Genomic DNA, 24,542 nt, shown 5'->3' on the forward strand with positions numbered 1-24,542 from the left:
GCATTTGACTGGCATCTCAGCACACCAGCATCTCAGCACACCACATCACTGTGGATGGCATATCTCTTGGTTCTCAAACTTACTGCAAAATTTCTGGGGGGGATGAGGTGCCTCCACCTGCCATGATTCCTTAGAGCCTGGCATGGTATCTGCCCCTTGTCTGGAGTACTTAAAGGCCCCTCCTTACGAGCATACACAAGATGCCAAACTTAAATGAGCGTCGCTGGTAACTGCCATTTCCTAGTGGACACTTCAGCAGAACAGAGAACTGTCTGCTGTGGAGCTCTCTTTTGCATTTGGTGGCCAGACAACGCTGGGTGACCATATGGCTGAATCCAGCATTCCTAGCAAAGGTTGATTGAGCAAAAATGCAGCTTTGCTTGAATACACAGCCTCATATGCCTTGTCGACTGTAGGTATGATGTAATATATTCCAGGGTAAAAAAAATTATTACAAATAAGCCAACACATGAAAACTAATTGCTTATCAACCTATTCATTCATTCATTCATTCATCTATCTTCAGTAACAGCTTTTTCCTGGTCAGGGTCACTGTGGATCTGGAACCTATTCCAGGAGCACTGGCCAAGAGGCAGAAATATTCCCTGGAGGTGATGCCAGTCCATCACATAGCACACACACGCATTCACATCTAGAGCGCTTAATTTACCTGCTGTCATACTTTTGTAGGTGGTAAAATGGTCTTAATTTCTTATCTAATTATTCTATATATTTTTAAAGCTATTTAAAAAGCTTTGCTGAGAAAGTGGGCGGTGTGGTGGCGGAGTGGGGAGTGTTACCGCCCTTACAGCTTCTCCAGGTGTCCATGTGGGTTTTCTCCAGTTTCTCTGGTTTCCTTCCACCAAACATTTGCGAAGATATTCAATCACTGTCCACTTTATTAGGAAAACACCACTGTACAACTGCACATTCATGCAGTTATCTAATCAGCCAGTCATGTGGCACCAGCGCAGTGCATAAAATCATGCAGATACAGGTCAAGAGCTTCAGTTAATGTTCTCATCAAAGATCAGAAAGGGGAAAAAATGTGATCTTTAACTTTAACTGTGGCATGGTTGTTGGTACCAGATGGGCTGCTTTGAGTATTTCAGGAGTATGTGCAGGTGTACAGGTGTTCCTAATAAAGTGGACGGTGAGTGTATTGGCTCTAGGTGTGAATGTGTGTGTACGTGATGCCCTGTGATGGACTGGTGTCTCAACCAGGGTGTATTTCAGCCTCTGGCTCAGTATTCAATGGATGGCTCCAGATCCTCCTCAACCCCAACCAGGATAAACCAGTTACTGAAAGTGAGTGAGGTAGTGAGTGCGTGTTGATAAAGACAACAGCAAAGGTAACTGTCGTAGTATCAGTAAAATCCTAACGATACCCTTCTCTACTGTTATAGTAATGAGAAAATTTTAAATAATTATACTCTTACAAATTAACCATTTTACTATTACTGTTTAAACAGTATTATTAATAGAGAGTGCGAGGGTGGCTGATCTGAGTGCGTGGAACAGAATTAGTGAGTGTACTTATTAACAGAGAGTGTGAGGTGTGATTCGCAAGCACACAAAGCCATTCGTGTGTGGAGCAGTGCCACAAGCTCGCAGAGAAGCTTCTGTACGCGAGTGTACTTCTGTTCTGCGTGTGCTCAGCAGCGACACACTCATGCTTTGCTATCACTCACTTAAGATGCCACACTCTGCTCGTGATTCAGGTTGAATTTTGAGAATTTTGGGGTGGGAATAAGATGTATGTTTCTATGGCTATGATTAGTCACTCTCGAACCTCCTTTCTTTAGGAAACAGACCTTGATCTTATTCAAAGTAAAATCCCCAAAAAGGCAGAGATGAAAGAAATCAGAATAAACTTAATTTTAATGTTTGCTACAGCTACATTTGAAGTACGTAGCTAATGTATATAGAATTATGTTTTATGTTATATTAGGTAGCTAACATGATGCCTATTCATTTATTCGGTTCAGACATTATTATATATTTATATATACATATTTAATGGTTATGGTTTTGTTTATTTATCCGTGCATAAGAATACAATATCTGTAACATAGCAGTGGTCTGGGGATTGGTTGAGAGTCATAGCCGTGGGAACATCTGTCTTATTTCCATCCCTAAAGCGTCAAAATTCACCATGCAAATTGTAGCCTACGAGCGAGCACTGGCAAAGCATGAGCATATGTCACAGCTGACCTTACATGCAGAACAGAAGTACACTTGCACGCAAAAGCTGCTCTGAACGCTTGATTCACTGCTCTGTGCTCGCAGATAGCTTTGTGTGATTGCAAATCACAATACCTTGGGCTCTCTGTTAATAAGCATGGTTGCTAACACCACTCTTTCACTCTCTATTAATGATACTGTTTAAACTCCATGTCCTTGGTCTGCTTACATGTCAGGCACCAAATAGGGAAAAATCTCAGCCCAGTTTTTATTTATTTTTTTTTCATTTTTCTTGTTTACCTCTGTAGGGTGTACTGCGTATCCATCTGCTGGAAGCTCAGAATTTGATTGCGAAAGACAACCTTATGGGGGGCATGGTGAAGGGGAAGAGTGATCCCTATGTTAAGATCAACATTGGAAACAACAGTTTTAAGAGTCATGTCATTAAGGAGAATCTCAACCCCACCTGGAATGAGATGTATGAGGTAAGCAGACTGTGTTTTGGATATGGTTATGCTAGTAAATAACAGATTTTGATTAAATGGTAAAAGTGAAGTAATAAGGTCAAGTCTAACATTAATATTCCTGATGATTCTTGCAGCTGGTTTTGGCCTCGGAGTCAGCTTCGGATGTCCGCATAGAGGTGTTTGATAAGGACATTGATAAAGATGATTTTCTAGGAAGGTATGCAGACTACAATTAACATGTACAGAAAACTATTGACAGGAGTGCAAGATTTTATGTTTACATGTCTTTAAGACTGTTAAAAGACCAACATATGACTTTTGCAAATATCGCAATGTCTTTATGTTAATGAAATATGATGTGATATTTTTTCAACAGGTTTCAGATCAGCTTGAGTGAAATCATTGAGGCTCAATACATTGACCAGGTCAGTCTTTAACTGTATTGTTAAGGCTTTAAATGACTTCATTAATTTTTGAATTTCAAGAACACAGATTCAGTAATATATAGTGGATATAAAAATTCTGCACACCACTGTTAAAATTGCAAGTTTTTGTGATGGAAGATGAAACCAAGATAAATCATATCAGATCATAGAAAAAGAAAAAACTTAATAATCTGTTTCCATAAGTGTGCACACCCCTTAACTAATACTTTGTTAAAGCACATTTTGCTTGTAATACACCAGTCACTCTTTTTGGGTGAGAATCTGCCAACTTAGCAAATCTTGATTTGGCAATTTTATTCCACTCTTACTTGCAAATTTTCGGATCTGTCAAATTGTAAAGGGATCTTCTGTGTACAGCTCTCTTCAAGTCATTCTACAGTTTTTGTTGGGATTTTGATCTGGGCCATTACAGAACATTGATCTTCTTCTGAAGCCATTCCTTTATTGACTTAGATTTGTGCTTAGGGTTGTTATCGTTCTGGAAGGTGAAAATTTTCTTAATCTTCAGCTGTTCCAACAGAGGCCCTCAGGGTTTGTGCCAGAATAGATTGGTATTTGGAGCTATCTATGATTCCCTCTATCTTGACTAGAACTCCAGTCCCAGCGGAAGAGAAGCAGCCCCATAGTATGACAGGGCTAAAAATAGAAACAAAGCATGTTTATGGGACAAAATACTCTTGGGCAGTTTTCAGTACATCTGGGCGCAAACAAGCTTCGTGTTTGTTTATGCCATGCTTTTTTTTCTCTTGTTTCTCAGTGGTTTACTCTGAATGACGTGAAACATGGACGTCTTCATCTGGTTCTGGAGTGGCTCCCCACAGTAACAGAGCCAGATAAACTGCAACAGGTACATATGGTATTGAAAAGTCTAATTTACACAGAATTGTAGTCATACATAGAGTTTTATTTGAGTTTTATTTTTAGGCACTGGACTTGCAATCCATCTCCTACGAGAATAAAGCCTCACCCTCTGCAGCCTTGCTGTTTGTTCTTGTTGAGAAAGCTCATGCGCTGCCAGTGAGTTACAAACACACACACACACACACACACACACACAGTAGTAAACATTCACCCTTTCACCACACATTATTATGTGTAGATATCCATGAATGTTGCTGTGTTTACTATCTATTAACTGTAGGCTTACATACACTCACTGAACACTTTATTAGGAACACCAGTACACCTACTCATTCATGCAATTATCTAATCAGCCAATCGTGTGGCACAGTGCAATGCATAAAATCACGCTGATATGGGCTAGCAACCTCGGCTAATGTTCACATCAACCATCAGAAAGGGGAAAAAATGTGATCTCAGTGATTTTGGCTGTAGCATGATTGTTGGTGTCACAAAAGCTATTTTGAGTATTTCTGTAACTGCTGTTCTCCTGGGATTTTCATGCACAACAGTCTCTAGAGTTTACTCAGAATTGTACAATAAAGAAAAAAACAGTGAGCGGCAATTCTGTGGACGGAAACACCTTGTTGATAAGAGAGATCAATGGAGAATGGCCATACTGGTTTGAACTGAAAGAAAGGCTACAGTAACTCAGATAACTAGTCTGTACAATTGTGGTGAGCAGAAAAGCATCTCTGAAAGCGCAACACATCGAACTTTGAGGTTTTTGGACTACAACAGCCGAAGACCACATCGGGTTCCACTTCTGTCAGCCAGGACCAGAAAGCTGAGGATGAAGCACAGGCTCACCAAAACTAGGTAGTTGAAGACGGGAAAAACATAGCCTGCTCGGAGGAATCTTGATTTTTGCTGAGGCACACAGATGGTAGGATCATTATTTGGTGCCAGCAGCATGAATCTATGGACCCAACCTTCCTTGTGTTAACAGTCCAGGCTGGTGGAGGTGGTGTATTGGAACACTTTGGGCCAATTAATACCAATCAGTAATTGCTTGAATGCCACAGACTGAGTATTGTTGTTGACCATGTGCATCCCTTCATGGCGACAATTTACCCATTTTCTAATGGCTACTGCACCTTGTTACAAAGCAAAAGTCATTTCAAACTGGTTTCATGAACATGACAGTTAGTTCAGTGTTCTTCAGTGGCCTTCTCAGTCACTGGATCTAATTCCAGTGGAACACCTTTGGATTGTGTAAAACGGGAGATTTGCAGCATGAAAGTACACCTGAAAAATCTGCAGGTATTGCGTGATTCAATCATGTCAACATGGACCAGAATCAAAAAGGAATGTTTCCAACATCTTGTGGAATCCAGGCCACGAAGAATTGAGGCTGTTTTGAGAGCAAAGGGAGGCTCTACCCAGTATTAGTATAGTGTTCCTAATAAATTGTTAGGTGAGTGTACATAGATTGGCTAAAATTCACAGAAGGTGGGTAGAATTGCATGAAGTGTTGACTCAATTCAATTTCAAAATGTGTATGTGTGTAGATGGTGAAGGGTGGGAAGGAGCCTAAAGCTGGAGCAGAGCTTGTAGTCAGTGGAACCTCTTATAGAACCAAGGTAGGTCTTAATTAATTGTTAACTATTAAATGAGGATTTGTTCATTTTATATTTTAACTAACTTTTGTTATATCCCAAAGTTGTGTGATCGCTCTACCTCTCCTCATTGGGGTGAGATTTTCCACTTCCTGATTCATGATCCCAGAGAAGACATTCTTGTTATTAAGGTAAATTGGACTTTATTTTGGATGTTGGATTCTGTAGACAAAGAATATCAAAAGTTTTTAAGTTAACTTTTCTTACTCTTCTTTCTCCGTTCTTCCCTCCTCAGCTCTCCAGTGGGTGGGATCAGCCACTGGGTTCCCTGGTTCTACCCATTAAAGAGCTTCTGTCACAACAAGAGCTGCTGCTGGACCAGTGGCAAAATCTGGATGGTGCTTCACCTGAAAGTCAAATCCTACTGAGAGCGCAGCTCAAGGTAAAACACATTAAAATCTATAGAACTTGTACTGTGCTTGTGTTGTCTGCATGTATACTAATGTTACAGAGTAGACTGACATGGAGCCTGGAACATGCTCAATAAAATGGTAACATGGTGGCACAGTGGGCAGCATTGCTGCTTCACAGCTCCAGGGTACTAGGTTCGATCCTGATTTCTGGTTGTTATCTGCAGAGTTTCTGGGCATGTACTCCCTGTGTTCATGTGGGTGTTCTCCACTTTCCTCCCAAAAATATGTTTTTTTGGGATTGGCTGAGATAAATTGTCCCTAGGTGTGAATGTGTGTGCGTGGTGTCAATGGCATTCCATCGAGGGTGTATACTTAGGTATATACTTCTAAATGTCCCATGTATCCTTCTCAGTTCCCCACACTTAAGTAGTTGCTGTGCATATTACATAAAATGTATAAAATCTTCTTTTGGGTTCCAGATTCTGGCATCAAAGATGGACAGAAAAGTTGAAAAACCTTCTGAAATAAATACTGAAATAAATCCTGAAAAGTCTGTTGAAGAGACTGTTGAAAATCCAGTGGAAAAACCTACCGGAAAAACTCCTGAGAGGTCTGATGAACCTGCAGAGCAGACTACACAAAAGTCAACAGAAAAGTCGATGGGTGCAAACAGTTCTACTGGTGGGCAAAGTGGAGGGAAAGCACCAGTCAGTGCTGAGCAGTCGCTGACACCAGCCAATAAAGAGTTAAAACAAGAGACCAAGCCAACACCAAGGTACGTTCTAGAGCTTGGGTGATCTCCATCCTTGTTCTTACATATAGTGCTCTAGAGTTATTCGCACCCTTCATGAAAATGGGCAAAGATACTGTAAAACATCATTCAGTAAGTGATATTTTGAGCTTGAACTTACAGGGACATTGTATAGTTTTATTTATATATGCTTTTTAACACAATTTTTTAAAAAAGTTTTTCAAAAGGCTTCAAAATTATTGGCCACCTTACAATTCATATTTCATGATGCCAGCCCTACAGAAAATAAGCGAATATCACTGAGTCTCCTTTTGTAAGTGTTGGAGACACTTGTAGAGAGTCCACTCCTCCATGCAGAACAATTGTAGCTCATTTATGCATTTAGATACAGTATTTAAATGTGGAATTCCCTCTTTAATTCGGACAACAGGTTTTTAGTAGGGTTCAGAAACTCCAGAAACTCATATCCAGAGACTTCGAGGGTCATTGCAAAACTGATTACTTTTATTTCTTTCAGGGACCATAGCATGTTAAGAGAGGTCAAGCACAGGGAAGGGTGCTCAAGTAATTTACAATTTTTCATCAGATAAACAAAGTCTAACGGAAAAGGTGACAAGAGCACAGATGCACTTTATAGTTTTTAGCCTGCCTTTCCAGGTGTGCAAACATACAGGAGGTCTATTTAGGAAAATGCATTTCCTGACTCACAAGTCAGACACATAGCCATGTTCTTCATAAAATTTGTACCGCTTCATCCAAAAATGTATTAGTATTTTGCCCATTTTGATGGGTTGTCAGTAATCACTATACATAGCAACAGAAAAAAAATGGATTCTGTTTATATGTGGCATGAATGTTTGTTATGCTTACAAAATAACTAATAAGCACATGTATTTATGTGTCTCCTTTCATCAGGCTCAATGAACTAGTGGCTTCTACAGTACCAGTAGCCGTATCACTTTCTGAAGACACACAGAAAGTACCGGCAGCAGATATCACTCATGACACAGGACATGAGGCAAAGGTGTGTGTGTGTGTGTGTGTGCGCCTGCGTGTGTGCGTGTGTATGAAGGAGAGAGTATGAATGAAAATATACAAACCTTGTCTCATACTATGTTTACAGGATTTGAGTAAAGCGTCCTCAGTGGGAGGAGCCAGTAAGGCTGTGAAACCAATCACAGTAAGCGATCCAGCATGTGCAGCCAATAATGAGCAACACTTGGATAAGGCAGCTGATAAGTGAGTTAAAAGCGTCTCTACCTGAAATTTCATCTCTGTTGTACACCTTTTCTTGTCAAAGGACTTTGAGTGAAGTTTAGCAGTGTGGCCCTGTGCTGCTACACTCTTCTTAACGTGCCCTTGTTGATTTTTGGATGAGTGCTCACTTGTAGTACAAAGAGAGGAGGGTATAGCAGGAGCGAATTTGAGTTGGCACAAAGCACATTATAGTTAACATTACATCGATTATTTCCTTTTAAGTATGCACTGAGTGATCAGATGCTTAATAACATACTATTTACCTAGCTAGCTGGCATAATAATGTGATGGAACTGTCATGAAGGAAGGATGATTGGCTAGTAAATATAAATTTGAAGATCGCAATTAAATGTTAAGCTTTTTATTTGCTCCCATTTGCCCTTTGGCTTGTCTAAAAATTGCATATAATTACAGTGGTTAGCTTGTGTGTCATGGGCCTATTAGAAATGGTTTTGAAATAGATTGGAGGTTTTTACTGTTTTGGATATAATTTGGATATTTACCTTTTGGATATAAAAATTTATTACTGATCACAATCAGTCCCTCTTTGCTCTTAACCTTGGTGAAAGAATGAAAAGGATAAACTAAAGGTGATTCCATATAATCCCCACATTCTCTTAACATTATATGACAAACTATGTTACTGTGGTAGCCAGTTCAGAACTAGTTCTGAGTCTAAGTTATGAATTTGTGGAAAGCTTAATACAGATGTTTGAGAAAAGGAGAAAAGGAGGATTAAATATTTCACAGTTGTACTGAATATGTGACATTCATTATTTCTGTATTTATTATTATTTCTCACACTTTTGTGCATTGGTCAGCAGTTAGACTAGTATTTAACAGCAGATACCTCACATTGATTCCTATGGGTAAAGAAATGGCGTGTGTGTCTGTGTATGTGTTTTGTGTTTTTCAGTTCTCATGAAAAGGTTCATCCGACTGTTCCTGCTGCTGAAAAAAATACAGAAATAACACATGTGCTACCTCAGCACACATGTTCTTACCCTGGCTTTGGCACCCAGGTGAGTACATATGTACACATTCCAAGCAAGTGACAAATTTCTTCTTCTTCTTCTTCTTCTTATTATTATTATTATGGGGCCAAGCATATAGTGCTTGGAACCCTATTGTTTTTGTTAGAATTTTCTTCTTCTTCTTTCTTCTTCTCCTTCTTATTTTTCTTCTTTTTTTCACTAAAACTCTTTGTACAGAAAAAAAGTAGGTCCTACAGACATGAAACTTCATTACCTCATTTAGTATGTAGTACTCCCTGCCGCTACTCAGGCAAGAGAGATGAGCCCGATCGGCCTGTGGCAGTGCTATGGCAAAGCATTTTATGTTTTGGTTCATATCTCATATACTGTAAGGCATACAGTGAAAATTCTTTTTACTACTTATTCCTTGGGTTCTCCCCCCCAAAAAAAAAAGCCTCAAGACATGGTCATACATAAGGGGTGGAGCTAAGGTCAGATAACTTTCTCAAAAACTGTACATACTATTGAGCTGGAACGTGGTATACTGCATCTATATGCTAATCTGCAAGTGGATCTTTGATGATGACTCCTTTACTTGAAAGCATGGTCTCCACTGGTCAATCAGATTTCAGCAGGCATTTGACAGGGTACACAGTGAGCTTTTGTCACAAAACTTGGCCGCCACGTGTCAATCAATTCTAACAAGGTGGAGCCTGATTTACTTAAACAGCTATAAGATAGGATTATCATTGACATGCTGCCACCAAATTTAGTAGTTAGGGCCCGTATTCCAGCCCCTACTCAGCCAAAGGAAAGGTTTCATACCCACTAGAAGGGGGCGCTATACTAAATGAATTTACCTTTTGGTTTATATCTTTACAACTGTAGGGAATAGAGTAAAACTTATATCAGCAGAATTATATCAGCAGAATTATCGTTATATCAGCAGAATTCCTGAGTCCTCCTGCATCTTTTTGTCATATAGTTAAGTACTTTTGGCTGGTATACTTTCGTCCATCTTTAATTATCTAAAAAAAACCTTCTTTTTCAGACTAGGCCTTCAAACTAGTCCCTGTTCATCTAGTCCCCATTTATCTGATCAGCATAAAATATGAAATCTAAGCAAGTAGAGAGTTTGCTGAGAAGAACATACTAAAAAAATTTGATTCACCAAACCGTTTGGCCGCTACAGGTCAGTGAATTTTAGGCCATTGTATGTATGTACGAAAAGAGCTGTATCTTCTGAATGCAAAGTCAAATTTCTAGGAAATTTACAATACATAGACAGTAGGACACTCGTTGGCCACCTCTCTAATTTCAGAAGAATTGGCCTATAGTAGGCTCTGTAACTAAAAAATGCATGTATCCCCTCAACCATTTGACATATGAAGATGAAATTTGAAAGTTGTTTTTTGATTAATACATTTGGGGAAGAAATACAGCCTTCCAAAAACTGCATACTAGGAAAATGGCAGACTTTTGGACCCTGGGATGTATGTGTGTGTGTGTGTGTGTGTGTGTGTGTGTATGTGTTCCTCACCAGGAAAAGAGAGATGGGAGTATATGGACATGTTTGTACTTAGCAAGACAGAAGTTGACTTTAACACCCCTGGTTTATATGGATCCGATTTATATATTCTATTTTTTAAAAAATTGTGTTTTTGTATGTAAAGCTATTAAAAATTATGTGCACATGTAAAGCAAGGTTTAGGGACATTTTTACTTGAATCAATTAACACCAGTAACCCACTATCAAAGTCAAATAGGATGATTCTAAGAAAAAGAAGGGCAAATAGTGCCTATTCTGCATGAGTCCAGTGAGTGTGTTCAGCTTTTAATCCATACCAGTGTTGTAATGAGTTTCAAAATCCCATCTCATTAAATGTTATCCTGTTGTGATTACTAAATGGACAGGCATGTAAAGCTGCATCAAATGCCTTTCATAATCCCAATCAGCATGTGTATCCTGTGCATGTGTGTTTGAGTCATGATGCACTCCTACAATACAGTATTTGTGTGAGAATATCACACAAATGTGTAATATATTTATTTTTGTTCCTTTCGCTTACATGTATATATTATGGGGGAAAGGGTAATGAAAATCGGGCCTATTCAAAAATGGCCTTTTACGCATGTCTGTCTCCCCAATGCGCATACATAGCATTACGTAGGGACCGATCAGGATGAGACTTCACACGTAAACAGGGAAGTAAGTAGTAAGGAGGGAAGAGGGAAGCAGCATGAGTGTAGTGTTTGCAGCTTATTCCTCACTGGAGCTATCTTTTCTGTCTTTTTTGCCTTTTTGCATCATACGGACTACCTTTTTGGAGAGATTTTTTACTGTCTTTATCGCAACAAGTGAATGATGGACATTTTTTGCGATTCAACAGAGCTCTGCATCAGGACTTACATTATTTTACAAAAACAATGGTTTGGTGAGCTGCAGTGTTGTAAAGTCAAGACCGCTGAGTCTCGGCCTTGTTTCCACCGACTCTCATTCTCACTGTCTCTCTCTCTCCTGGAGAACTACTGTACTGAACTTTATGAACTGTTTTGGGAATTGACCCTGCCGAGTCTCACTAGCAACTCACTCTCAGCCTTACTTAGTTGTGGAACGAACTTTGGGGCAGAGTGAGCTAAACTATGGATATAAAATATAAATCTGGTGTATGTACAGATTTTGGGGTAAGTTGTTGGTTGGTAGGGGAAAGCAGTGGTATATTATATACTAAATGCTATTGCTAGCAGTGAAACTTGGGTGAGTGGTGTGCCTAAAAGTGAGAGGGAAATTAACTGCCCTGACCTTAAAAGGTGTTTGTATGAGCATTCCGATTGGGATCCTAACAGCTAAGGAAATCCAGTATCCTTCTAACATTGTTTTTGGAGAAAAAAGTTTAATATAGCAGGATGCTCATTACAGTTGTATAAGAAAAACACAGTTCATCTTACAGATTTTAATGGGGGGGGTGGGGGGGGGATTAGATTCAAATACCTGTTTCTGAGGTGAAAAGTAAGTAAGTAAGAAAGAAGAAAAGAAAGAAAGAAAGAAAGAAAGAAGAAGCTGAAGTACTTTTCAGGTTTCTTGAAAGATTTTCCTAATTTTTCCACTGATTTCTCTCTGTAGGGGGTGCTGCGTATTCACCTGCTGGAGGCTCAGAATTTGATTGCAATGGACAGTTTGATGGGTGGTATGGTGAAGGGAAAGAGTGACCCCTACGTGAAGATCACTGTTGGGACCACAACCTACAAAAGTCATGTGATCAAAGAGAACCTCAACCCCACCTGGAATGAGATGTATGAGGTAGGAATTCTGGGGGTGTAACAGTATATTAGAATGTCTATTAATAAGCCTAAATTTTAACTGGAGACCAGGGGTATCATTTATCCGTTTGTCCATACATACAGTTTTGTGTATAAACCGTGCATACACACATTTATTTATATGCATAGAATGGGATTTATTAAGTTATTCTTGTGCACTTTATTAGGAACACTGTACTAATACTGTGTAGGGCCTCATCTCAAAACAGCCTCAAATCTTTGTGGCATGGATTCCACAAGATGTTGGAAACATTCCTTTGAGATTCTGTGAAAAATATATTCAGGGATTTTTTTATTTATACTTTATTGGGTTTTCTTATTCTTACGAACAAGCAACAATGTAAAACATACATGTGCTCAGTCATTTAAACAAGAACCATTAACAAAGACACACACAAAACAAAATTAAATGAATTAGTAAAAATAATAATAATATGTACATACACACATAGAGAAAAAAAAGAGCTATATCAGCTCCTGCAAGAAACGATGTCATTGTTACTGTGACTATTAGTGCAATCATTTTCCTGCCTCGCCACGTAATTACAACTTATTGCAAAAATTGAGAAATTTCCTCACTTAGTTGATTCACAGTAGTAGATATCTATCCTTCCCTGCAAAGTAAAGGAGAGTCTCTCGTAGGCTGTCACACGCCCTAAATTTGAGAGCCACTAATAAGTTGATGGCTTTCCAGGAGATTTCCAGCCTCTCGCAATGATACGTATGCCCAGCATCATGCAGCTCTTTAACCATTGTGATTCAGCTTTTCTTATATGACTTAAAGGCCGTGGATCACCAAGAATATACAAACCAGGAGAGAAATTGAACTGGGCCTGTGATATTTTTGAGATATAATCGTGCACCTCTCTCCAAAAATACTGAACTTCTGAACATTGCCATGGGGCATGAAACAGGTTGCCGTCCTCCCCCTGGCATCACCAGCAATCTGGACTGTCCCTCAAACCTGCTCTAAACAGCCTACTGGGCATCCAATAGAATCTGTGCAAAATTTTTAATTGTATAAGAAGCGTATAAGAATATCTGTTCTAGTATCTCTAATATCTTTAGTTTCCAGTAATCTTTTCCCATTCTTCATCCTCAAATGCACCCCAAATCCTTTTCCCTTATTCATTTTACAGCAGAAATAGTATTGTGGTCTGTTTGTCTATTGAGCATGGAATAATATTTAGTTGCCTCATGACCAGTACCCATAATACTCAAAATTGTCTTAAGAATATTTTTGCGCTGAGGAGCATATAGGGGAGGGCCAAAGACACTTGTGAGCATATGTCTTAACTGCAGATACCTACAAATCTGACTGTTAGTTAAGCTGAATTTCTATTTAAGTCTTTCAAAAGATATTAATGCATCATCCTCTTAAAGGTCTTCAAAAGTGGTAATTTTAATCTGCCCACTCCTTGTATAGCTCAGGGGATCCACCTGTTAACAACATTGGATTGGCCCAAATGGCTGACGAAGGACTTAAAAAAGGGTTAATGTACATGATACGGGAGGCTTTCTTCCGGGCGGTTTAGAGATAGCAAATAATGGGATGATTATGGACTGGTAGGAGTAACTTTGCTATCAGTAGAGACCCAAACAGTATGTATGGGATAACAGATTTTTTCATAGCTTGTTAGCTGAAATTGAGGGATTTTCATGCCATGGTAGGTATTCTAAATGTAAAATTTGGGAAATAGATTGCGCACATGTAGCTTAAAAACTTGAAACTGTGAGCTGGAAAAGCTACTCAGGCCCCCGAATGGTGCAATAGAAGAACATTTGCCCTATCATCCAGAGATCATGAGTTTGAATGATGCCACAGCTACGGTTCCTCCGAGTGTGTTATGCTGTTTTATGGTGCAGCATGACCAGCAGTTTGAAAATATGTGGTTGACTGGCTTCATGTGTCTCAGAGTAAGCACGTGTTAGCCTTTTCCCTCCTAGCTGATAGTGTTCGTATGATACAATATGTGAGAGATGGCTGGTGGGCAGGAACTGGCAAGTGACCAAAGTAGGGAGAAAAATGGGGGGAAAAACAGAAAAGGCTACTCAGTGAATGTACCTCTAATTTTTGATGCTCTGTTAAGCTTTTTGAATGTTATTGCAAGGTGGCCAGGTGGAACTCAAGGTTTTTTATTATGCAGATCAGCACAGTAGGACTTTGTTTTCAGATACATGACTATGTATGCAGTTTAGAATGTGTATGGGATTTATCAATATGTGATAATTGTTTTTAGATGCCAGTTTCCTTACACACAAATTTAAAACTTGTTCTATGCATGTTTTTATAAATGAGACCCTTAGTCCTGGAATGCTCTGCCCTGAATATTTTGCCTTTTTTTACACCGTGCAAGTAATTTTTTTTTTTAGCACAAGTGTATAGATGAGAAAATCAAATTGGATTATGGTCATTTAAAATCTTTATGATGATTTTTGTACTAGATGATTCTGACTCCTGACCCCAATCTAGAAGTGAAGTTTGAACTTTACGACAAAGACATTGACTCTGATGACTTCCTTGGAAGGTTAGTGGAGTCGCTGTCAGTATTGCATGGATGTTTCTCCAAATGTACACACATAGCTCAAATACACTCATACTTCAAACCCAACACTTACACGTACACTGGTGTACCAACTGACACTGTAAAAACAGCCATGATAATTTTAAAAAATTTATTAAAAATAACACAATAGCAATTTAATTATGTATATTTTGTTATATAATTGTATTTTCCAAATATGTCAGATAGCCAACACATATGTCATATAACTAACTTATAAAATATGATATAAAATGTGGCTCGTTTCTTTTACACATATATTTCCAGACACTATTTTGTGCACCACATTACAGAACAATATTTGCAGTTGACAGAATAACAATGTCAGTCACTGAATATTGGAAAAGTGTTAAGAAACACTGGAGGCCTAACAGAAAAAGGACCAGTATGGTTGGAGAAAGGTGGCTGACTCATAGTCATTAACAATACAGCTGAAATATTATTGTCATTTAGTGCACATAATGGAAGATAAGATGGCTGCAGCTGCCAGTACGATTAAGTCAGTTAATTTACTGCCAGTACAATTATTCCAGATTATTCAGTCTAAACAGTTCACACGAAGATCCATCACTGATTGACATAATATACAATACACTTCCCTGAGATTATGTGGTTCCTTATGAAGAGGTCAGGTCCCATTTTTGGCTCTGAATACCTACATATATTTATTTAAATGAAATTATATTTGTTTGACATAAAAGAAGCAAATATCCTTGTATTTGACTTCTTCTTCTCTACAACAGGTTCAAAATTAAGCTTGGAGATATTATTAAATCCCAGTATAATGATGAGGTAAGTATTACCACCATTTTATTAAACCTGTCCTCAGCCTTATATTCAAAGAAATCCATTTTTGTTGCTGTTAGTTTTACACCAGTTTCATGGCAAAAGCCTAGTAGTAGTTTGTTAAAAGCCGATATTGCACATTATACCCAGGTTAAACAGTGGATGTAAAATCCTAATGTGTAACAAGATAGATTAGGATTAGGCACTAGTGAGGGACTAGTTACAAGTGACAACACAAGACAGGAATGAATCGGCAGATAACTCAAACATGAACCCGGAAACATACGTGCAAGCACAATCAAGAACTAGCAATAATGAACTCAAACTAAACTTTGGAGCTGATGTAGAAACAGCTATATATTAAAACAAGAACATGAAACACAGACTAGAAAAAAAACATCAACTAAGAACACATGACTAGGAGAATGGAAAAGCAAGGGCACATGGGAGGTTCAATACTGCATAATTACTGATTGCATGAACTTGTGGAGCATGGACTTGTATAGCTTCATTGATCAGCTAGGAAATGAAGCTGCAGGTGTTAATAAACCGATCCTGGGTGCATGCTGGACAGAATGGAGCTGTCGGCATTGCATGCTGGGACATGCCATTTGTTCCAGATGCCCCCTCCTAGGAGTTTTTCCTGATGGTTAACTTTGACCATACAGTGCAGGGCAATGTGTGCAGCAGTGGAGGATCTCTGCCTTTAGGAAGTTGTCTAGAACATGTTTGTCAGTGATCCAAGAGTGACCATAACCCTTCAGGAGGACTCTCATGGCATAGGCTAGAGATCCATGAAAGCTGGTGGTGGCATTAGCAAGGTGACACCTCTTGAATGGAACCTGGAACCACATTCCAAAGGAGAGAGAAGGGAAAAGACAGTGAAAAACTGGCATACTCAGCCCAGGGGAAAAATATACACCAGTCACCTTGGTGGTCTCCACGATAACTGTGGAGATAACGCCAGATGTGAGCCAACTGTGTTGGAATCAAATTGGTGGCCATACCTGAGGCTCACGCTGATGTCCAGAAGCTCCATGAAGGCCCCAAGACCTGTGAAGGGAACTGGGTTCCTCGGTCGGAGACAGTGTGTTCAGGAAGAACAGCTGATGTAAGACATGCTGAAAACAGGCCTCTAAAGCCTGGTATACAGTGGGGAGACCAAGAAGAGCGCTCAGCCAACATCCTTTAGAAAACTGACCAGTATGGTGATAACCTTCCTGACTAAATCCACAGAGAGGTGAGTCCAGGGCCTTTGGTGTACTTTGGGGCTCCAGTTTACCTGGATAGGCAACTGTCTGGGAGTTTTAGATGCACACAGACAACATTACATGACTAACTCTTGAACATCAGAGTGGAGGTTAGGCCACCAGTAGCATCCTAGTCATACTTGGGTGGACAATGCCTGTGAAATTGTGTGCCCATGTGAGCTTGCCATGAATTGCCACTGGGATATACAACTTCTCTGGTAGCCTGGTGGTCCACTACAGCAGTGCTTATGCCTTCTGCTCCTCCATGCATACCCCTTCAGATGACATTGGGTGGACACAGTTTGGAGTTGAAACTGGCACTTTTCAGTATTGATGTAAAGCCTGTGCTTCAGAAATCTCATCAATACAGAACTCACATGACCTACATGGTCTTCCAGGCTGTGGAACGTACCATGATTTCATCAGTGTAAACCACTACATAACTTTGGAGCATATTATGGAACGTTATGTGCATCATTAGTGCATGACTGGAACACAGCCGGGGCATTGGCCAAGCCATACAGCATTACCAGACAGCCATAATAGCCTAAGAAGAATCCATCTGATGCTGGAGAAGTGGAAGGATGAATAAATCTCTGCCTTAGGGCTTCTCCTCTAGATGTACTCCTCTATGATGAACAATGAATAGAATAAAGTCTGGGCTTGGAACTAAATTCTTCCAGCCTACCATCCACAGTTTGAATGTTTGAACATGGTGGGATGGAGAGCCTGGTCTTACTGGGATCTTGTGAAGCTGGACCAGATGTTCCACTGTAGATTCTGCAGACTCAGAGTTGATCTGCAACACGTATTGTAACCTCATCCAAACTCACCGAATCATTTAATATTAAATGAGTTAGCTATATGCAAAGATGTTACTCACCAACTGAATGCAAGAGTTGCATCTTGCATGTATGTCTCACAGTAGCGACACATCCTCCCTGTTCTGTCTGGCATGCTTTTCAGGAAAAACGTTCAGTTCAGTCCACCTTCATGATATCCATAGAACGGGAAGGAGAACTCTCAATACCTGTTCTGGTGAAAATAATTTGAGCTTTCTTAGCAGCCAAATTGAAAGTGAGATAAGCTGGTTGAAGGGCAGGAGTCATCTAGTTCTGTTTGCACTTCTGTTGTTCCTAGATACTTGTTACCCATTCTCATGCTCTCCCAATTAACAACAGGACAATGAAAGCAACCTTGGAAATTTCTGTAGTAAAACTGGACAGATTGTGCCTTATGTACAGTGAATACTGTAGGAGAATACCATTACAGGCTTTTGTTTCTCATTCATATTTCTCCAGTTTTTAGGGTTTTCTTTATTTTTTAGGTTATGATCCAAAAATTATGCCAGTCCTCTCACTTGCCTGGGTGGTGGGGATATATTTCATGCTTCTGTCTTAAAATAAAAAAAAAGAAAAAACACTTGCTGCTTGAACCTCTAATATGGTTTCCATGTAATTGTGAACATGTTATAAATATGCATTCCTAAGGCAAGTGATAATAATGCCACATAAATATTTGTATAAACAACAGGGATTATGTAATTGACCCACTTGTAGGCATAACTTATCTATTATATTAGACAGAGAGCTGGCAGCTTTCACTGTTTAGCCCTGGCATTTATGATTGTTGACAGCTTGCTATGGCAATGTAGGAGATACCTGAAGTCTACTGTTATTTTACAGCTGATTGGTACACATCTGAGAAAAAATAGCCAAAGTGTTATTATGCGCTAGAGCTTTTGTGATAAAATTCTGTTTCTTCTCATTGCCTGTTTAGGATTAATCCTAATCCTAATTTTCTTTTTGCCAATGTTGGCACCTCTGTACATGATTATTATATAACATTGCAGTAAATTGTCTTTCTATGTTGCAGTGGTTTTCTCTAAATGATGTGAAACATGGCCGTCTTCATCTGGTTCTCGAGTGGCTGCCCACAGTAACGCAGCCAGACAAACTACAGCAGGCATGTACTAATGAATGTGTAGCTAAATGACATTTGTCCAGTCTGACTCATTAAGGCATGTGTATGTTACATGATGTGAAGTGTGTTATTGAATTCGTTTTGATCAGGTGCTGCAGATGCAAAGTTCCCAGTCAAGCCAGAATAAAGCTGTCCCTTCAGCCGCCCTACTGTTTGTCCTTATTGAGAGAGCACATGCACTGCCTGTGAGTTAGACACACACATACCCACACCCACCCACACGTTTCTCATATGTAAATGCTTATGCCTTTTTTGTGTATGCATCTGTAGTTGAAGAAGAGTGGGAAGGAACCTAAAGCTGGAGCTGAACTTGTGCTTGAGGGAACCTCTTACAAAACAAAGGCAAGGAATTTAATAAAATAATTATAATTATATATTCTCTATTATTCTACACACACACACACACACACAGTAGTAAACATTCACCCTTTCACCACACATTATTATGTGTAGATATCCATGAATGTTGCTGTGATATATATATATGTATATAAAACGTGTGTATATGTATGTAATGTATGTTTGTACAGTGACACAATTTTTGTCATTTTACCTCTGTACACCACCACAATGGATTTGAAATGAAGCAATCAAGATGTGATTGCAGTGTAGACTTTCAGCTTTAATTCAAGGGGTTTGATATAAAATATAAATGTTGCATGAACTGTTTAGGAATTACAGTCATTTTTTACATAAATGGTATAGAAATTACAGCACTTTTTAAGAGACACTAAGTAATTGGACCAACTAATATAATCATAGATTAAATTCCAATGATTAAAATCATTTTTAATCCTTCGCAGTCAATTACTGCATGAAGGTTTGAACCCATAGACATCACCAGAAGCTGGATCTCTTCCCTGGCAATGCTTTGAGCAGCCAACTGTTTAATTACTTTTGGTCCCTTAAAAAGGGTGGACCACATATAAAAAGGTTTTGTAATTCCTATACCATTTGCCCGATGTGGATGTAAATACCCTCAAATTATCCAATATACCGTGATAGACGGCTGAAATAACAATAATTAGTCAATGTCCAAATATTTATGGACCTGACTATATTCAGTTCAGTTAAATTTTATTTATATAGCGCTTTTAACAGAGGACATTGTCACAAAGGAGTGTTACTGAAATCCTGATATGGATTTAGATTTGAGCAAGCCAAATGTGACAATGGCAAGGAAAAACTCCCTGAGATGACATGAGGAAGAAACTTTGAGAGGAACCAGACTCAAAAGGGACCCCATCTGTTTCAGGGTGATAAAAGATTATGAGTCATTATTCATCCAAAACTGTATACTATAAAGTCAAACAACAGCAAATGTGCTGAAAGTATGAGCATCAGGGTCATTTTTGTTTATTTTATAAGCATTTTTAACTTTGGTTCTATAGTATCCAAGTGAATTTATCCACTGAAAAATGAATAAGGCTTGAGAATAAGTGCATAAGTGAGACCATACACAGCAAGTTTTAGGCTATCCAAGTGAGACCATCCACAGCAATCTCACAGCAAACTTTAGGTTATCCATGTGGGCCATCCTCGCTCTACATATACAGTATATTCTCCACTGCTCTCTTTTTTTATAGGTGTGTGACCGCTCAACATCTCCTCAGTGGGATGAAGCATTTCATTTCCTGGTTCGAGACCCCAACAAAGACATGCTTGTTATTAAAGTAAGGATTTATACTTATTTAAAGATAAATGATTCATCTGGTAATGATTTTACAGTTTGTAACCTGTTAACCTTTAATTTATAGCTCTCTAGTGGGTGGGATCAGCCACTGGGTTCCCTGGTTCTACCAATCAGAGAGCTTCTCTCTCAGCCAGAACTGATGCTGGACAAGTGGCTGAGATTAGATGGAGCTTTAGCTGAGAGTCAGATCCTACTGAGGGCAGAACTCAAGGTATGAAATATCACACACTGATACTGACATGCTGAGAGGGATTTGAAAGAGAAAAAAAATAAAATAGATAGAAGTCATAAATATAACTAGAATATGAGAATTTGTGCTGCAACAAAGAATTAAACCTGTCTGATATTACCAGCAACATTATACCAATTATATTTCCAGTCTACAAATGCTGTTTATTTGAGTTACTTGACAACGAAAATGTTATTAATAATTGCTGTGTGATGAAGCTTTATTTACTGGGCTTACATTTGCCTGCAGATATGCCCTGTAAGTCAAATTTAAAATTTTAGCACTTTATTTTATTTGCAGCAATTTTATTTACAGTTTGAATTTCATGTAGTTTTAACACTATTTAACAGTGACATAAATTATGAAGTGTAAAAAATTGTTTCAGCTACTCAAAGTCGTCCTGCATATTCAGAAAAAATGCCAATAAAGAGGGGTAGCACTAGTACATTAATCATTATTCATGTTATGTGTTTGAATGCAGATCCTGAACTCTAAGATGGCAGCACTTTTGGCACTTGGTGCTGGTCCTGTATTAAGCAATAAGCAGATGCCCACCACTGGACAGATCAGAATTTCTCTGTCCTATCAGAAGAAACTATCAGTGATCATTCATGGCTGCAGGTCTCTTATTTTTCTTTTAATTGTATTCATTCTGCCTCATTCATTGTATCCAATCAATTCATAAGTGAGGTTGAATTCAGCTCAGGAGTACAGTTGTGGCTTAGGGTTTTTTCAAGGATCCAATTGTGACTCTCCACAACTTTTCTATAACCACACAATTACAGGAACACACCCAGTATGGGCTGTTCACATGAATGTTTTTTTTTTTTCTTTTTGCAGTCCTGATACTGAACAAACTTGCTCCTACCTATAGAACATCACTTACCTTCCCAAGAAGTACACTTTAATGAGTTTAATGTAGTAATTTCAGAATGTTAGCCTGCCAATCCCACATTAGTATGATAGTATTTTAATGCCATATAATAAGACGAAGGAAGTAATAAAAATTTGAGTATTTGGCCTCCTTCAAAGCAATGATTACATTAAATTGGTATACATTATGCAACTATATAAAACATGAATTACCTGTTTAATTGAAGTTAATAAAAGACAAAGAAAAACCTGAAACAGGAGTAGAAAACCAGTATTAGAGTATTAGTAGTCAATATTAAAGCACTCATACATGCTGAGTATCTTAAATTTAAAATGAAGTGCTGTTGTTTATGATTGTGTGTGGTATTTTAGACGCCTGGTGACATCATCAAAAGAAGGTTTAGACACTTACGTCTCTCTGATTCTGCTGCCTGATAAAAGCAAAGCCACGAAGAGAAAGACCGCTGTGAAGAAGAAAGATCTGAACCCTGAGTTTAATGAGAGGTGTGGAGTCTGTGTGTGTGTGTGTGTGCATAAATGTGAGATAGAGCATTATAAGGACAGTTCTTTCTTTGGCTATATTTATGAACTTATATTTCACAAATGTAGCTTCATAGATGTTTATTCATTATTATTCAGTCCCCAGTTAAAGCAATTACAGTTAATGATTAAAAACTAAGAGTAGTTTAGGAAGGTGTGACGTGCCATGGTGTGCGTGGTGTGCACTGACTAAACTGTTTCTCAGGTTTGAGTTTGACATGAGTGTGGAGGATGCTCGGCAACGAGTGCTCAGTGTGTGTGTAAAGCACAGCTCGTCCTTCATGAGTCGAGACAAAGACATCATTGGTCAGGTGAGTTGGCAATTAGTGAACTTTGCAAAGCTATTGGAAATTCTTTGGAACAAGCTATGGAAATTAAGCTATTCAAGAAGTATATTGATGTAATAAATACCTTTTTATGCCTATAGGCTGAAATTGATCTGGCACAGATTGACTTTCTCTCAGGTGTTACAGAATGGTAAGTTCTGTGATGCACACACTCACACACACACACACACACACACACACACACTTTCACAGTGTTGTTTGTGTTAGGTAGCAGAGGTGGTAAATGCTTTATTCAAAAGTGGCAGGCAAACAGATCCAAAACGATACATAAGAGCTTGGTCTCAAAAATAGGCAAGGGTCAGGAGATGAACAGAGTTGGGTAAGAAAAATCAGATTCTAAAATAACAAGGCTTGATTCAAGGATCAAGCTATTTCCTGATAGATGAATGAGAATGTCCTGGTTTAAGCAAGGGGTTTTGAACTCCAGCGCAAATTCAGCAGTGCTACGTTGGCCTTGCTTGATAGAGAAAGCCATTCTCCTATTTCCTCTGCCTCTGGGGAGTGATCAAAAGTTCATGAGAAAAGTTCAATGAAGTGGTCATATGCTGTGATGCCTTGCGACCAGACTGCTGTGACCCAGGCTAGCGCCTTATCTGTCAGCAGTTTAATGAATTGAGCGATTTTGTGCTGCTCAGAAACTCTCTCCTAACCAGAGAAATAGAGGGAACATTGTAGCAGGAAACCTTTACACATGGCTGTGTCTCTCCAGAATACTTGTCTGGATGAATGATGGGTGGGAGAAAGGAAGGAGAAGTTGCTGCTGGTCCAGCTAGAGATGGAGAGGCACGGAAGTGTTCTGGGAACCTTCCATGCAGTGTATCCGTTTCAGTGTATTAGTAAACTGCGTCATCTTGCTATTGAGATCTGCTGTATGCTGTCCGGTGGCAGAGATGGCAGAGATGTAGTCTGTGGTGGCCATGTTTGTAGGCCGCAGTGCATTCTGTGAACTGGAGTTTAACACCGATTCATGACCATTTGAATTGCCCATAAAAACAGCACCCATCAAAAGTATAGAGACTCTGTTCAATTGTGTACATTAACCTTTCTTAACCTAGGTACATGTGCTTTAATCCTACCTGCTGAGGAAACAGTTGTTATTAGGCTATCAGTGCTTGTGGTAGGCACTGTATTTTGCAGTTTCCAGACTTGCATAAAAATCTCTAGAAAGGTTTAGAAAATGGCATTTTTTAAATAAAAGAATTCAGATGAGCAAAATATACTACAATAAATATGCTATCCTACGTTTATACTCCATTTTACTATGGTGTAGTTTACTTTTTTGTAGGACTCCAAAAAAAAAAAAAAAAACAAGCTCACCATCAACTGTGTATTTTCAAACCTGGCACCAGCAAAGCACTTGTGGTGAATCATACTTTGGTGGTTTGGTCATTCTTTGTCCTGACTGAACCCATCTTTTCACTCTGGGCCATTGTGGCACGTGCTATATTTTGTATAACTCCTTCTTCAGAAATAATGTGACTATGCTAAGGGCTCCCACTTACAGCACTGTTGTCCCATATGTTTAGTTTGTGCCTCAGGCAAGGAGAGTTGATTATCCAGTGCCTCCTGAACCTATATGCCAAAGACCTGCCCAGGGACAAGTGGCAGGTGACCCAGTGATTTTCCATGCCTTATTGCTATAGCTCCCTTAGCTTGCAGTGATGCTTTTTCTGCTCCCATTGAGTCTGCCGTTGTGGGCATTAGCTCCTTGAGGGCCAAGACCAAATGCATCATGGTGTTAGCAATACAGCTTCCACTTGAAAGCACATCATACACTTTGCAAATGTGTCCGCTCTTTTATATTTTAAGCGATTCATAGTGTGTTGAATCCTCTTCTTCCACTCCAACATGATGAGAATGGGAAAGTGATGAGTGTACTGACAAGTGTGACTTAGCAGGGGCGTTTTATAAGCTACACACGAGGTCACCGCCCTGAGGTTACATAAGAAAGTACAGCTGCTTTGCTTTGGAGATGCCGTTTTTGCTCTGTTTAGACACCTTGCTG

At 39.1% G+C, this 24,542-nt stretch overlaps 1 protein-coding gene across 1 annotated transcript in view; it reads left to right on the forward strand.

Annotated features, from left to right (window-relative positions):
• The window catches only part of esyt1b (extended synaptotagmin-like protein 1b), a 57,575-nt gene that overhangs the window by 29,388 nt on the left and 3,645 nt on the right, over positions 1 to 24,542 (forward strand). The window contains exons 28-51 of the mRNA XM_026915872.3: positions 2,493 to 2,669; positions 2,786 to 2,868; positions 3,028 to 3,076; positions 3,855 to 3,944; positions 4,022 to 4,114; positions 5,509 to 5,580; positions 5,661 to 5,747; positions 5,852 to 5,998; positions 6,449 to 6,744; positions 7,636 to 7,744; positions 7,844 to 7,959; positions 8,894 to 8,999; positions 12,076 to 12,252; positions 14,718 to 14,800; positions 15,580 to 15,628; positions 18,748 to 18,837; positions 18,945 to 19,040; positions 19,126 to 19,197; positions 20,442 to 20,528; positions 20,613 to 20,759; positions 21,259 to 21,398; positions 22,023 to 22,154; positions 22,396 to 22,501; positions 22,618 to 22,667. Of these exons, the coding sequence (XP_026771673.3) occupies positions 2,493 to 2,669; positions 2,786 to 2,868; positions 3,028 to 3,076; positions 3,855 to 3,944; positions 4,022 to 4,114; positions 5,509 to 5,580; positions 5,661 to 5,747; positions 5,852 to 5,998; positions 6,449 to 6,744; positions 7,636 to 7,744; positions 7,844 to 7,959; positions 8,894 to 8,999; positions 12,076 to 12,252; positions 14,718 to 14,800; positions 15,580 to 15,628; positions 18,748 to 18,837; positions 18,945 to 19,040; positions 19,126 to 19,197; positions 20,442 to 20,528; positions 20,613 to 20,759; positions 21,259 to 21,398; positions 22,023 to 22,154; positions 22,396 to 22,501; positions 22,618 to 22,667 (2,654 nt within the window). The remainder of the gene's footprint in view (positions 1 to 2,492; positions 2,670 to 2,785; positions 2,869 to 3,027; positions 3,077 to 3,854; positions 3,945 to 4,021; positions 4,115 to 5,508; positions 5,581 to 5,660; positions 5,748 to 5,851; positions 5,999 to 6,448; positions 6,745 to 7,635; positions 7,745 to 7,843; positions 7,960 to 8,893; positions 9,000 to 12,075; positions 12,253 to 14,717; positions 14,801 to 15,579; positions 15,629 to 18,747; positions 18,838 to 18,944; positions 19,041 to 19,125; positions 19,198 to 20,441; positions 20,529 to 20,612; positions 20,760 to 21,258; positions 21,399 to 22,022; positions 22,155 to 22,395; positions 22,502 to 22,617; positions 22,668 to 24,542) is intronic.

The sequence above is a fragment of the Pangasianodon hypophthalmus genome, chromosome 2 (assembly GCF_027358585.1).
Source record: "Pangasianodon hypophthalmus isolate fPanHyp1 chromosome 2, fPanHyp1.pri, whole genome shotgun sequence".
NCBI classification, from domain to species: Eukaryota; Metazoa; Chordata; class Actinopteri; order Siluriformes; family Pangasiidae; genus Pangasianodon; species Pangasianodon hypophthalmus.